This window comes from Cotesia glomerata, linkage group LG3 (assembly GCF_020080835.1).
Source record: "Cotesia glomerata isolate CgM1 linkage group LG3, MPM_Cglom_v2.3, whole genome shotgun sequence".
Lineage (NCBI taxonomy): Eukaryota > Metazoa > Arthropoda > Insecta > Hymenoptera > Braconidae > Cotesia > Cotesia glomerata.
Window position 1 is genome coordinate 12,991,375 of NC_058160.1, and position 15,566 is coordinate 13,006,940.

Sequence of the window (15,566 nt, forward strand, 5' to 3'; positions counted from 1 at the left end):
CCGTCGCACACTATCGCCCTCTTGCGCCTAGACCAGCGTATTATTGCACATTAACTATTAAAAAAATTAATTAAAAATTGAGTTTAAGTTAAAAAAAATTAACATTTATATTTAAAAAATTCTAAAAAAATCAGTGAATTTTTTGATTACAAATTTATTACTATTTTTTACAATTTATTACTATTTATTACAATTATTTATTATGAAAAATTATAATAAGCTTACCAAAAATAAACAAAGCCGCCATGTTTATTTCCATATTTATTTTTCAATAATTAATATAAAATTAACAAAAGGTTTAAAAAAGAAACCACATAGTAAGCACCAAGTAGTTCTAAATGTAATATTTATTAAAACTTTTCTTTTCTTGATAATTACTAAAATAGATTTTTAATTTGGAGAAATTATTCACTCTAATTAGTCGTACACCAGCACCGTATAAATATTCGACAGTCTTACGGGTGCAACTGGGGCACTCGTGACGTCACAAAAATTCTTACTCAGGATGCGGCAAAATTTGAATGAGTAAAATATATTCAGGCGCTTAATTTATAATTATAATTGACATAATATAACATTAAATAATTTATTATTTATTAACTACAAAGCACATGCATTTCTCTATCATTTATAGGATAAATTTTATTATTATTAATATTATAAATATTTCTTGAAATTTTTAGTTTTTTTATCATAATAAATGCGACGATTATTATCCAAGATCAAATATTAAAATTAAAAATTTTTTTCATTATTAGTATTACTTATATAAGCAATGTATGAGGCATTCCATACCAAATTGTACAACTCAAAAAAAGTTTTTTTTTTTATTTCGTAATTTGTGGATATTATTTAGTATCCATCAAAAAAATTTTCCGATAAATTTTGAGATTTCTTTTATCACCAGTTCAAAAGATATCGAATTTTGACGAATAAAAAACCTTATTCTCTTTTGGTTTTTCGCTCATAACTTCTACAAAAATGGTTCAAATCCGAACATTTCTTTTCAAAATTCTTATTGTTCTTTACATAATTTAATATCTCTTAAATCGGCGATAAAAAAATCTCAAAATTTATCTAAAGAAATTGTTTGATGGATACTAAAAAATATTCTAAAATTACGAAAATCAAAAACAAATTTTTTAAACTGTACGATGTGGCATGGAATGTCCCATACATTTTTTTTTTTTTTTAAATTAAATATTTGTCTCATAAACAATAATCGGCGTATTTATCATGTGAAAAAATCTGGAAAAACGGTTAAACCTAAAGGCCATCCCTGGAATTTCCCGCTATGTACTAGTTCAAAACGCTCGAAAAATTATCTATTCCAAAGTTTTAAGCTTTCGAGCTCAAAAACACAACTCTTATAATTATTATAGCTCGAAAAACTGCATTGATAGTACGATTTGTTTATATTTAATAAGCTTTATTAATTGCTGTAATAAATGATTTTTTAACATCATAGGATTTAATAAATATTGAAACACTAAATTTTTCTTTATTTAAAAATTTAATTATTTAAGTCACTAAGTCCTCGCGGATAGGCAAATAATCACTTAAATTTCATAAAATGGGATACGCTGCTCTGGGATGTTCCGCTCCGTGACTACTGAATGTGTCAATCTTTAGATGATTTTATTAGTTTGAGACAGAAGTTCTCACGCGTGCCAGTTAATTTATTTTACTTACTTACAAATTTTAACTGCAACGATGACCCTTTGTCTTTGATTGACCCTTTGGCAGGTTGTAGATAGATAGTCGTAGTAAATAGATAGGTGAATAGTGGTAGTTTAGTAATAGTGTATAGCGGTGATAACAATACACTTAACTTTATTACACAAAATAAGCACTTTTAATATAAACTTGTGGTATTTCGGTAATGTAACTTAACAAAATAGAATATTTGTAACAATAGAATGAATATTATTTAATATTAGAAATATAAGAGTGAATTAGTAGTAAATTATGGTGAATAGTCACCTAATAGTAGTAAAAAAGGAATATAAGATTAATTGATAGTAAGTTTTAGTGAGTAATCACCTAATAGTGGTAATAGTGGTATAGTAGTAAATTGACTAAGAAATATCTAACGTGGTGGTTGACACCGGGGGATAGATCGAAGTGTCGATCAATGCTCAGGTTTTGAGGCTCGTAGCTGATTTTCCCCTCCTCGTGTCGTCTTGTGACGTCACGGGGGCTACACATTAATTTAGCTAGTGTCGGTAACGGAAATTTCGGGTGGTAGTTCGCCAGGCTGATAAAATCGGGACATTTTGCAGTGTCTCAATATTTATTAACAGTTAATAAATTATTTACTATTTATTAAATACGATTTATTAAATGTTAGTAAATATTTGTTAACAGTTAACAAATATTTATTAAATCCTTTATTAAAAAGTTGATGTGACGTTTTCATTGTTGTCGCTTTTCGTTGCTATGGTGACCACTTTGGCAACCATTACAATGGCAATAGTTACCATAGCAACGGTTATCATAGCATCGGTTACTATGGCAACAGTTACCATAGCAACGGTTATCATGGTAACAGTTACCCTAGCAACGATTACCATGGTAACGGTTACTATGGCAACAGTTACCATGGCAACGGTTAAATATAAATGAGTAAAATTTGTAAAAATAATGATTACTTAAACTGTTGATAATAACCATTTTGACAGAAGCGCGCAAAGCGCCTTCGATTTTCTAGTGTTAGTAAATATTTGTTAACAGTTAACAAATATTTATTAAATGTTAGTAAATATTTGTTAACAGTTAACAAATATTTATTAACAGTTAATAAGTACAATTTATTAATTGTTAATAATTTGTAACGGGTGTTTTAATTCCCGCTCATTTGGCCCTTAGTAAAATTTAACAACAACAATATATTCAACAATTGACTCTAAGATTTACCAGGGCGCCACCAGGATTATTTTCTCGGTTCCTGGAACCGGATACCAGAGCTGATTCTATTAATCTACAGGGAAGAGAGAGTTGGGGGAAGGTGGTTCTGAAAATGAATAAATTTTTATTTAACAACGGTACAAAAATTTATTAACAAAAGAATTTAACAACTCGTGCGCTTGCACTTACACACACTCACTTACAACTAACTCACTTAATGCTACAACTTATTACTACTCTCCTCAACTCCACGCTACCGCTTTGTCACCCCGCAAAGAGACTAATCGTATGCAAAGGCTCGTTAACTCGGCTCACGAAAGTAGTCGACCCAGTGACTAAACGTAGACCGATATCCTCCCGTGAGCTTACAAAAAAATTTACTTAATCCCACAGTACCCTCTTATGGAGCGACTATACTGTGGTTGCTACCTTACTACCGCTGTACCCCACTTGGCGTCTATACAACGGCTTCTAATTCGGCTCACGAAAGTAGTCGACCCAGTGACTAAACGTAGACCGATGTCCTCCCGCGAGCTTACAAAAAAATTTACTTAATCCCACAGTACCCTCTTATGGAGCGACTATACTGTGGTTTCTACCTTACTACCGCTGTACCCCACTTGGCGTCTATACAACGGCTTCTACGCCAGCGAAACACCTCGCAAAGAGACTAATCGTATGCGAAGGAACGCTGGTAGCACTCACCCACTCACAACCCACTCTTCTCCACACACACTGACTCTACTTTACTTTTGACTAATTAAAATTTTACAAAATTAACTCCAAAATTTACAACGTTAATTTTCACTAAAATTGTTCAGTCATTAGCTTACAATAAAACTCATGAATTATCCTCACGATTAATAAATTTACTTCTTAAAATTTCCGGCTTAAAACCGACGCTTCTTTTATTCCAAATTTAACACGAGCTTAACTCTGCGCATTAACTTAAATTCTTTCGAAGAACGTTCTTTATAAAATTAACTAAATTTTTACTCGGACGTAATCCACACTGACAAATAGTTTTTATAAATAATTCCAATAAAATAATAATTTTAGTCTTCGATAGTTCAATGTATTAATGACCACGTGGAATTTTTCGATTTATAAATAATTAATAAAACAATTTGTCTCAATATAAAATAAATTCACGAAAAATTATCCACGGTTAATTCGATCTCAATTGCATCGAAGTTCAGTAGCCAATTCTCAATAAATTATATTAAATAAATAATACTTTTTTGTAACAAATAATATTAATAAATGATAATTCAATTGTTATAATTTATAATAATAGTCCAGTTATTAATATTGTAAATTTACTGCGTCACAAAATTCTCAAAGAATTTGCGCGCTCAAAATGGACTCCGTTGTTCGTTACAGCGTACTAAGCTCGACCTCGGGTACCGAAGCTTGACCAGTCGTGAGTTGCTGATTGGAATAATTCTCGATGTTCAGAAATTAATTAAATTTGATTAATCAAAAGATGAATTTAATTTAGCCAATCTTAAGATGTTAATAATTATTAACCAGCTGAATTAACAATTTAGATACTCACGACCTAAACCCAGGAGGTCTAGAACATTCCTCGGGTGTAAAATCCCCAGAAGGAATTGTTCACAAGCTAACAAATTAAATTGATTAAAATAATTAATTATTATTAAGCAAAATTATTAAACAATTGAATTATCCAAACTTGAATAAATAAAATGAGAAGTAGTGTGTTTGATGAGCCGGGTATATGGCCCCAAGGCTCATCATTACCAAAGTCCAATACCTGGTGTAAATTTGGTTGAAGAAACTCTATGGTTGATACTCGCTTCCTTCTTTGGACTTCTTGATGTTACTCGTTCCAACACTTTACTACTTCTCCGGACACCACGCATGGCTCGTCTATATAACGACCCCAAAAATACCCCCTCCTGCTCTCTCTCTAGGCCCGAAGATCGATGCGCTCAAATGCTAGTCGAAAAGTTATCGATCTCTGGCGACTTATCGATTAAGGGTAATTTACCCTGTTACAAATTATTTATTAATGGTTAATGAATATTTGTTAACTGTTAAAAAATATTTATTCAAAATAAAAAGCAAAAATCGCAATTTTTTTGTAACACTTTTGATAACTCTATAGTTGGAGTATATGATAATAATTCAATTCACTAAATATATCAACATTTTTAATATTCAAAAATATAAAAGATAATTATGAGTTGTGATAGAATTTGGTATTTTACAATAAACGTTATTATAATGTAATATAATTAATGCAAATAATTTATAAAGGTGATTTTTGTTTATAAGTAATCTTCATATCACATGACTCTGCAAGCGAAACAAATTTACTCAACAAAATATTTATTAACTATTAATAAATGTACTTTCTTCCCAAATAAATATTTATTAAATGTTGAAAAAATTTATTAAATTTTAATAAGTTAAATAATTGTCTTCATCAAATAAATGAAATTATTAATAGTTAATAAATTCTTCTATCAGTGTGGTAATTGTTAAGAACGTACTTTTTTGAAAATTTTGAATTGCGATATCTTCCGATCGAATCAATCGTTTTTGACGGGGTTTGCAACATTCGACGCAGGGTGTTAAGCACATAAAATTATTTTCGCCTGCGAATCATGTCGATGTAATGTTTTAAAGTAATGTCGATAAAATACATTTTTGAATTTTTTAAAATCAAATATTTTTTCAAGCTCTCATGAGTGATGAATGATGAATGATCATTGTAATTTCATTACATCAAAAACGATTCAAACGAAAATTCCGGAGCTATGTAAAAAAATTTTTTTCCAAATTTTTCGACAGCGATATCTCCTGAACAAATCCACTCGAAAAAAAAAATTTGAAAATGCATTCATTTTAATCTTTTTAATCTGATTCTTTTTAATCTGATTTTGATCAGATCTGATCAAGCCTGTTCATGTCTGAAGCATTAAATATGCTCAGACCTGATCAGACCTGTCCATGCCTGTTCATGTCTGATCTAGCCTAAAATAGATAAGAATTAAAACTCCATATATCAGCTGACAAGAACTGTTCATGCATGATTTGCCCTCTTAAATGATATTTTAAGTCTGGAAGAAAAATTTTATCGAACTATAGACTGCAGTTCTATTTTTAAAATTAATTTGTTCCGTATGACGTATCAGTTTCTATCCCCTTATAAATTTTAAATGTACAACTTTTATAAAAATTTCGGCTTATATAAGCATGAACTTTTTAATTTTCCATGCTAAAACGATGATTTTTAACGATGAATTTTGACGCAATGACATAAAATTTTTTACTGTGTTCCATTGAATACGCGAAAAATAAGATTATTTAGTAAAAGTTTGAGTTTGATAGCATGAAAATACCAAAATATATCAGTTGATATCGATAGGCGATAAGTCCTTTCAAGGTGTCTGTTATCATCTTAAGCTACGCCTTGGTCCATTGCAGTATAGTGTCAAAGGCTGCTAAATTGTAGAACACAAAAATAATTCTTCATTTCCTATACGTTTTAATATGGCACGCCGTTTTACTATTAAATAGAAGGAAAAAAATGATCTTAAAATTAACAACTAAAAGGAAAAATGCACATTTTATGTTAAAACATAATCAAATATAATAAATTAATTTTATGTTTATGCTTATATTTTTTAAGGAATAATTATTATGTCGAGACATAACAATATATCAAAGAATTAAAATTCTGAGTTGAGCTGATGACAAAAAGAATATTTTTATTAAGTGTCATGATAATTAAAAATAAGAGTTTAATAATTATATGAGGACATAATTTTAACTAACAATTTTTTTTATGTAGTGACATAAATTAAATTGGCTCCTGTAGATTTATATTTTTGGAGTAATTATTTATAACATTTTAATTTATTTTAATCTGAAATTTAATACAAATAAGAATTAAAATTATTTACATAATAGTAATTCAGAATTAAAATTATGTACATAATAATAATTCAGAATTAAAATTATGTACATAATAATAATTCAGAATTAAAATTATGTACATAATAATAATTCAGAATTAAAATTATGTACATAATAGTAATTCAGAATTAAAATTATGTACATAATAGTAATTCAGAATTATAATTATGTACATAATAAAAATTTTATAATTAAAATTATGTACATAATAGAAATTCGGAATAAAAATTATGTACATAATGAAAATTCTGAATTAAAATTATGTACATAATAAAAATGTTATAATTAAAATTATGTACATAATAAAAATGTTATAATTAAAATTAAAGTGTGAGAATTCGTCCGATGAGGCACGGGGCACGGATCTATCCTACACTGTATCCGTGCTCGTACTTGTGCCCCGTGCGTATGAAATATCTGCACGGGTGTAGTGTATGCATAGACTCGTGCCCCATGCCTCATCGGACGAATTCTGACTCCTTTAAAATTATGTACATAATAATAATTCAGAATTAAAATTATGTACATAATAATAATTCAGAATTAAAATTATGTACATAATAGTAATTCAGAATTAAAATTATGTACATAATAGTAATTCAGAATTATGATTATGTACATAATAAAAATTTTATAATTAAAATTATCTACATAATAGAAATTCGGAATAAAAATTATGTACATAATGAAAATTCTGAATTAAAATTATGTACATAATAAAAATGTTATAATTAAAATTAAAGTGTGAGAATTCGTCCGATGAGGCACGGGGCACGGATCTATCATACACTGTATCCGTGCTCGTACTTGTGCCCCGTGCGTATGAAATATCTGCACAGGTATAGTGTATGCATAGACTCGTGCCCCATGCCTCATCGGACGAATTCTGACTCCTTTAAAATTATGTACATAATAATAATTCAGAATTAAAATTATGTACATAATAATAATTCAGAATTAAAATTATGTACATAATAGTAATTCAGAATTAAAATTATGTACATAATAGTAATTCAGAATTATAATTATGTACATAATAGTAATTCTGAATTACTATTATGTACATAATAAAAATGTTACAATTAAAATTATGTACATAATGGAAATGTTGGAATTAAAATTATGTACATAATGGAAATGTTTGAATTAAAATTATGTACATAATGGAAACGTTTGAATTAACATTATTATTGAGATAATATCAATTGCTTAATATCATTATATTACAAGATCATTTTTATTTATCATTATTATTTTATTTAATTTTAGGATGAAAAATTTAAATTAAATTTATGTTACTAGATAATTAAAATTCGTTATCGGTATAATTAATTATGGTGGGACATAATAAAAATTGTCTGAATTTTAGTTATTTTGTGTCATAAATTTTTTTGAAGTATTCATTATCATTTCACTTTTTACTAAATTCTATGAATTTTTATTATGATCAACCATAATAAAAATTTTGCAAAGATTTTTAAACTGTTTTAAATAAAATTAATCCATTTTTTTTATGCAGATACATCATTTTAATATTTTTTATTATGTTATTCAAAATGAAAAAAATTTATTTTATCTTTCAACATAATTGAATTGTATTCATTATAATTATGTCACAAGATAATAAAAATGTTTTTATTATTTCAAAAGGATAATTCCTAATCATTATAATTATGTCGTAACATAATTATATTTCGTGTATTTTTGTATCTCTCCCTATGCATAAGCATTTAATTTTATGTCGGTACATAAAATAATTATATTTTTATTATGTCAGTACATAAAAAAAATTCACTCAAAAAATTTTTTTTCAAATTTTAAAAATAAATTTCTTTTTTTTATTTTCTGCAAAAATATTACCTGATTAAATAGTAAAACGGCGTGCCATATTTTAATTAAAAAAACTTCAATTTTAAAGGAAAACAATAAAGTTATAATTACGGAATAAACCTTGAAGAAATTTTTTTTTTACTTTACATAGAACCATATGATGGAGCGAAAAAAATACATAGCCGTCCCAAATAAATCACTTTAATATACACAGTAAAAAATTTTGCGTCAAAAATCTTAGTGTTAAAAATTTTTGTGTTAAATATTTAACACTTTTATGTGTAACTTTAACATTTATTCTATTAAATCAACACAAAAAAGTGTTAAATATTTAACATAAGAATTTTTAACACAAAATTTTTTGACGCAATGACGCGAAATTTTTCACTGTGTATAATTAATTATTAATAATTAATAAATTAAGTATAGAACTTCGTTAACTATAAGGATAAGTCATGTATAAAATTTAAATTACTTGAAGTAGTTTGAAAGGTACACTAGGGTTAAGATAAGTCATTGGGTCAACAGGTAAAGTATCAGTCTGAAGAGCGCAACGTATATGATTCGAATTCCCGTCGGCACCAATCTTTTTTTTTTTCTTTTATGGACCTGATCGAGTCAGATATGAACAGATATGATCAGACATGAACATGCCTGGCCAGGTCTGATCAGACCCGGTCATTTTTCATATCTGATCAGACCTGAAGACTCATACCTGTTCATATCTGATCAGATCTGATCTTTTTTTCCCGGGCGAACAAGGAATTTCGAAGTAATTCCCAAAAAACGATTTTTTCTTTTTTTTTCGTTAACGATAAGTCACGAGCGAATTAACCGATTTCGACCGGGCTGGCGGCAATCGACGTGTTTTTTTTATGTTAAGAGCTGATTAGTTTTTGGAATCGATCGGTAAAACCGTTAAAAGTTATTCCAAAAAAACTTGAAAAATGTTTTTTTGCAGTTTTTTTGAGATTTCTCAAAATCTACTGGTTCGAATCGGTCCAAATTATAGTCAAAATCTAAGTTTAGTCTAGCCCTTTCGAATGATGCCAACCGCGCTGAAATCGGTCAAGCCGTTCAAAAGTTATGAGAGGTTTACATACGGCCGCACACACACACACACACACACACACACACACACACACGCGCGCGCGCGCGCGTACGGGGATCATCACGGAAACATTCGGGGAAGCTTCCTGGTACTTTAAAACGTCAACATCCGTTGAAAACATGATTTTCGGAAAACTAGGTAAAACCAATAACTTCCCAACTTTTGAAAATTTTCAATTTTCTTAGCGGGAAGTTAAAAAGATTCCTACAAAACGCTGAGTCCATAGAAACTATTGTTTGGAAGCAAGAATTTTTCATTGTTAACGCTCTCGCAATCCAGTTTAGAGTTGGAATTTGATAAAATCAATCCTTATCTGAATTTGACATCATAAACTAAGATTACTACCAAATTTGCAGAAGTTACAGTTTGGAAATAGAAATTTAATATTTTAACACGCACCCACGCAATCTCTATCGGAAATAGAATTTATTAAAATCCATTTTGAGATGATCTCTACATGACATAAAAGATTCTTACCAAATTTCGAGTCTGTAGAAGTTACAGTTTGGAAATGGAAATTTAACATTCTAACACCCACCCCCGCAATCATTAGGGGTGAGTTGTTGTAAAATCCGCACTTAGATCATTTCTGCATCACATATAAAAGATTCTAATTATATTGGGAGCCCGTAGGAACTATAGTTTGAAAATTGAATATTTTCATTGTTAACACCCCCGCAACCTCCTGTGGGGTGAGCTATTGTAAAATTTGATCATAAATTATTTTTTCATATCTTTTTACGAGCTATAATAATCATAAGAGTTGTGTTTTTGAGCTTGAAAGCTTATGTAAGTAATACCAATAATGAAAAAACTTTTTAACTTTAATATTTGATCTTGGATAATAATCGTCGCATTTATTATGTTAAAAAAACTACAAATTTCAAGAAATATTTATAATATTAATAATAATAAAATTTATCCTATAAATGATAGAGAAATGCATGTGCTTTGTAGTTAATAAATAATAAATTATTTAATGTTATATTATGTCAATTATAATTATAAATTAAGCGCCTGAATATATTTTACTCATTCAAATTTTGCCGCGTCCTGAGTAAGAATTTTTGTGACGTCACGAGTGCCCCAGATGCACCCGTAAGACTGTCGAATATTTATACAGTGCTGGTGTACGACTAATTAGAGTGCATAGTTTTCTCCAAATTAAAAATCTATTTTAGTAATTATCAAGAAAAGAAAAGTTTTAATAAATATTACATTTAGAACTACTTGATGCTTACTATGTGGTTTCTTTTTTAAACCTTTTGTTAATTTTATATTAATTATTGAAAAATAAATATGGAAATAAACATGGCGGCTTTGTTTATTTTTGGTAAGCTTATTATAATTTTTTATAATAAATAATTGTAATAAATAGTAATAAATTGTAAAAAATAGTAATAAATTTGTAATCAAAAAATTCACTGATTTTTTTAGAATTTTTTAAATATAAATGTTAATTTTTTTAACTTAAACTCAATTTTTAATTAATTTTTTTAATATTTAATGTGCAATAATACGCTGGTCTAGGCGCAAGAGGGCGATAATGTGCGACGGTTAAAGTGGGAGAAATCTATTTGGATTGACGTTAATTGAAAATTTTAATTGATTCAGCCTGGTAGATTTTGAATAATTTTAGAAATGATATCTTCGAAAAAATTATGTAAATAAGTTTTGGGTCACTGTAGTAATTAAATTTGAAACTTTGTCATTCTTATTCCAAAAAAAAGTGTCGCACGCAGCTCAACGAACTTGTCATCGAGCACCGTAAATCACATCGCGAATGTTTTTTTATGTCAGAAATAGTACAGTTCAAATACTAAAATAAAGTAGTTTTTTGAGTGACTAATTATTAGATGGATTTTCGAGTTTTTGCGCTTGAAAATAGCAAGAAATTGCGAAGGTGGTTCACAAGATCAAACGATCTTTAGTTTTTGTTAGTTTATTCACTTTATTTAATACTAGCAGTCCGCCCCGGCTTCGCACAGGTATTTAATAAAAATTTCGAAATTTTTCATAATATAAGATAGCCTATGTCACCCGGGGATAGTGTAGCTTCCCAACAGTGAAAGAATTTTTCAAATTGGTTCTGTAGTTTCGGAGCGTATTCAATGCAAACAAACAATCAAATCTTTCCTCTTTATAATATTAGTATAGATAAACTATTAAATAATAACACACTTTTGATATAAACTTTAATTAATCTTCCTTAAGTCTTTATAGCTCTAATAACTCAATCTAGATTTATAATATTAAGTTATACGTGAGAAAAATAAAATAATTGTAAGAGGAAAAATAAAGAGCTGTTAACTCAAAGAAAAGCAAACAAATATTGACTGTTAATAATCATAATAATAAAGAGGCTTCCAAGTGAAGCGTATCAAATATTTTGTAGCGAACGAACCGCCTCTTGATTCCTCGTAGTGAACAAAATATAAAAATTGATTTGATCAAGTTTTCTAACAGTTTTTTTTTCTCGTTCTAATTTTTAGTTGCAAAATAAAATACTGTATAAGCTTAAATTTATTTATGTTTGTGTATATGAAAAATGTATTGAAAAATAGCATTGAACTGGTTAAGCAGGAAATCAAGCAATTTTCATTTTAAATATCAAATTTGATATCGGCAAGTGTTTGAGATGTCCATCTACTACTAATTTTTTTTTTTTTAAGTTTCAATAAGGTACATGTTTATTATCAGACTATTTTTATGATACTAGCCGCCACAAACGCAACAAGCGCCATTACAAATTCAACCGTCGATTATTTCTCAACAAGCAGTTGCTGCAGCTACTGCAGCTGCGCAGCAGCAGTATACGGCAGTCCCAGTATCTATGGTAGAAACTGGACGACAAATGCTCCTTACGGTAAGTACAGTAGTAATTACTTTTAATGAATATATCTACACGGAGAAAAAAGTATTGCTATTACCACGATACAGTTTAGTGATGATCACGATCCCCGCATGACTATACTTTAGATACGCATATGCCCAATCTAGTGGATCGTGATTATTACGATCCACATGGATTCGGATATCGAGTGTCTATATTGCTATGGTTCATAGATGATTAGTTGTCTTGAATTAAATATTAATTATATTTTATTGCAGATTATTTTTTTGGTATATTATTGTTATTAACATAAATACAAATTCCTTTTGTAGCTTGATTAGTTAAAAATTTTTGTGTAGATTATGACAGTTAAGAATTGGGTTAGGTTTGAAAATGTTTAAATAATGACTTACAGCAGTACTGTTGGAATTTATCTCATATGAGTTTTTTTCATTTTTACAAATATTATTATTATAAGTATAGAAATTTGTACTATCGAAGTATTCATTTAAAAGAGGCTAATATTTTTATCATAAGAAAAAAAATTTTTAATGGAATTTTTACTCTTTTATTACTGTATATATTTCATACAATATCATATTTTTGTATAAAACAGTATGGGATCAAATCATTTATGCTAAAAAAGACCCTTATGAAAACAAAAATTTTATTTATTTAATACAATATATAATGTACATTGTTTTTCCTTATCAACGCAGTAGAATTATATACAATAACCACGGACACAGCATTAACACAGTTAACATAGGAAGATTTATTTCTTTACTAGCCTTCAAAAATCGACACAAGTTTTTCAAGATTTCACTAGAGTAATTTATCAACAACCCAATCATCTATATCGCTATTATTATTAATTCACTAATTTATGTAATTATCACTATTTCATCACCAAAATTGTAAACAAATCCACTCGTAAGTTTCAGACTTGGTTATGCGTCGTGGCGCTGAAGGCGTCGTGGATCGTGATAATCACGATCCATTTCGCCGTAATAAGGAAACGTTTCATTATGATCACAATACGTTTTGACATATTCATGAAAATGACAATACTGTTTTGAGCTAATGACAATACTACGTTCACGATCCACTGGATCGCTACAATAGCAATACTTTTTTCTCCGTGTAAGAGTAAAGTGATATTTTTCACTTCAAAAATCTTCTCATACTTCAAATTGAACGTTTCTCTTAAACAAAAAAAAATTTCTATAAAGATACTCTGCCATAAGCAAGATTTATTCAATTATCTAACTTCTAGCAGAAGAGCAATTTTTTTGGAAATCATATTTTTTAAAAATAAATTTGATTCCTGAAGTTTCTGTTTACTATAAAAGTGTAACAAGTCTTACACTGTTCTCCAAACGAACGCGAAGAGAAAAAGAAGTGAAAACGCATGTTAAGTTCAATGCCGTATTCAACCTCTCATAACTTTTGAACGGCTTGACCGATTTCATCGCGGTTGATGCCATTCGAAAAGGCTTGATCGAACTTAGATTTTGAATACAATTTAGACCGATCCGGACCAGTAGATTTTGAAAAATCTCGAAAAAACTACGAAAAAAGTTTTTTTTTAATGTGGTTTTGTTGGAATAACTCTTAAACGGCTTTACCGATTGATCCCAAAAACTAATCAGCTCTTAACCCCAAAAAACCACGCCGATAACCGTCAAGCCGGTCAAAATTAGTTCATTCGTTCGTGAGTTATCGTTCACGAAAGAAATCGAAAAAAGTTTTTTTTCGGAATTACTTTGAAATTCCTGTCTCGATCGACTTAAACTTGAAAATTCTTAATGGGGCTTCAAAAAGTGCGTCGAATGCCGCCAACCGCGTAAAAATCGCTTCATCTATTCAAAAGTTATTGCAGTTTGAAAATTCAAAAAATAGTGTTTCATTAAACTTCTATCAGACTTTTGAGCTGGGAGAGCTCAAAACGACACGAAAATTATATTTTTGAGCTCGAAGAGCTTAAAAGCGTAATAAGTGCAATTTTGAGTGCTTAAGTATGGAATTAGCGAGAAGTTATAGGGATGGCCTTTAGGGTCAACCGTTTTCCTAACTTTTTTTTTTTTTAATATAAAATGAGACTATGCAAGCAACTTGGCTGCTGCACTGATGAAAATTTTTACTTTTTGTAATACACCTCACAAAAAAAGTTGGACGTCTGCTGGTTGCGAACACTGGTCCTTCTGGTTTAAACAACGCACAATACCTGGTTGACTTCATTTAATTTATTTGAATTAAAAAAAAAAAAAAAGTAACTATATTTGTAATAGAATTTGATGAAATTTTTCGAAATTCCATGATGCTTCAGAAATACAGTTCTTTTTTATTTGATTGTTGATTTTGTCTATGGTTTATTGTTAAAATTTATTGTTTATTGTAATTGCTAATAAAAAATAAAATCCAGCATCAATAAATCCTTCCTTATTGGAAGCATTTAGCTATCCTTAATATCATTTGAAGCATGATTATATATAGTTATATATAAATATATAATTATATATTCAGCTATGTAGAATCTTTCGTGATCATATAGTACTTTATATAATCTTAGATAACTATATATGATTATATATGGGGCTGTAGATAATCGCGTTCATCCATTCGAGTCGTTTTATTTTATGTTTTAAGGATTTATTGCTAACCCTAAATTTGGAATTCCTCCATTGGAAATCTTCCAAGAACCTCGAAAGGCGCCAGCTGACTTTTGTTTCACCGGTATCGGCAACCGGGATTCGAGAAACTTAAGTTCTAGATCACCAGAAGACCAAGAGCGGCCTTGACGGTACCGGAATACCTCGGTGTCGCTCAGTTATGCTGTTTATAAAGAGAGGGTAGTGATTCAGGTGTGACATAGCGTAAGTATTATTATTGTTAATATTTTTAAAAAATCTCGCTCGCACTCGAGCTCGCTGCGCT

General features: G+C 29.2%; 1 protein-coding gene across 7 annotated transcripts in view; it reads left to right on the forward strand.

Moving 5' to 3' along the window:
- The window catches only part of LOC123261118 (homeodomain-interacting protein kinase 2-like), a 229,311-nt gene that overhangs the window by 121,797 nt on the left and 91,948 nt on the right, over nucleotides 1–15,566 (forward strand). For 6 of the 7 annotated variants that reach the window (XM_044722614.1, XM_044722618.1, XM_044722612.1 and 3 more), the window contains exon 8: nucleotides 12,516–12,662. The exons of the other annotated variant lie outside the window; for it this stretch is intronic. In XM_044722614.1, the coding sequence (XP_044578549.1) occupies nucleotides 12,516–12,662 (147 nt within the window). The remainder of the gene's footprint in view (nucleotides 1–12,515; nucleotides 12,663–15,566) is intronic. 7 annotated transcript variants of the gene reach the window in all.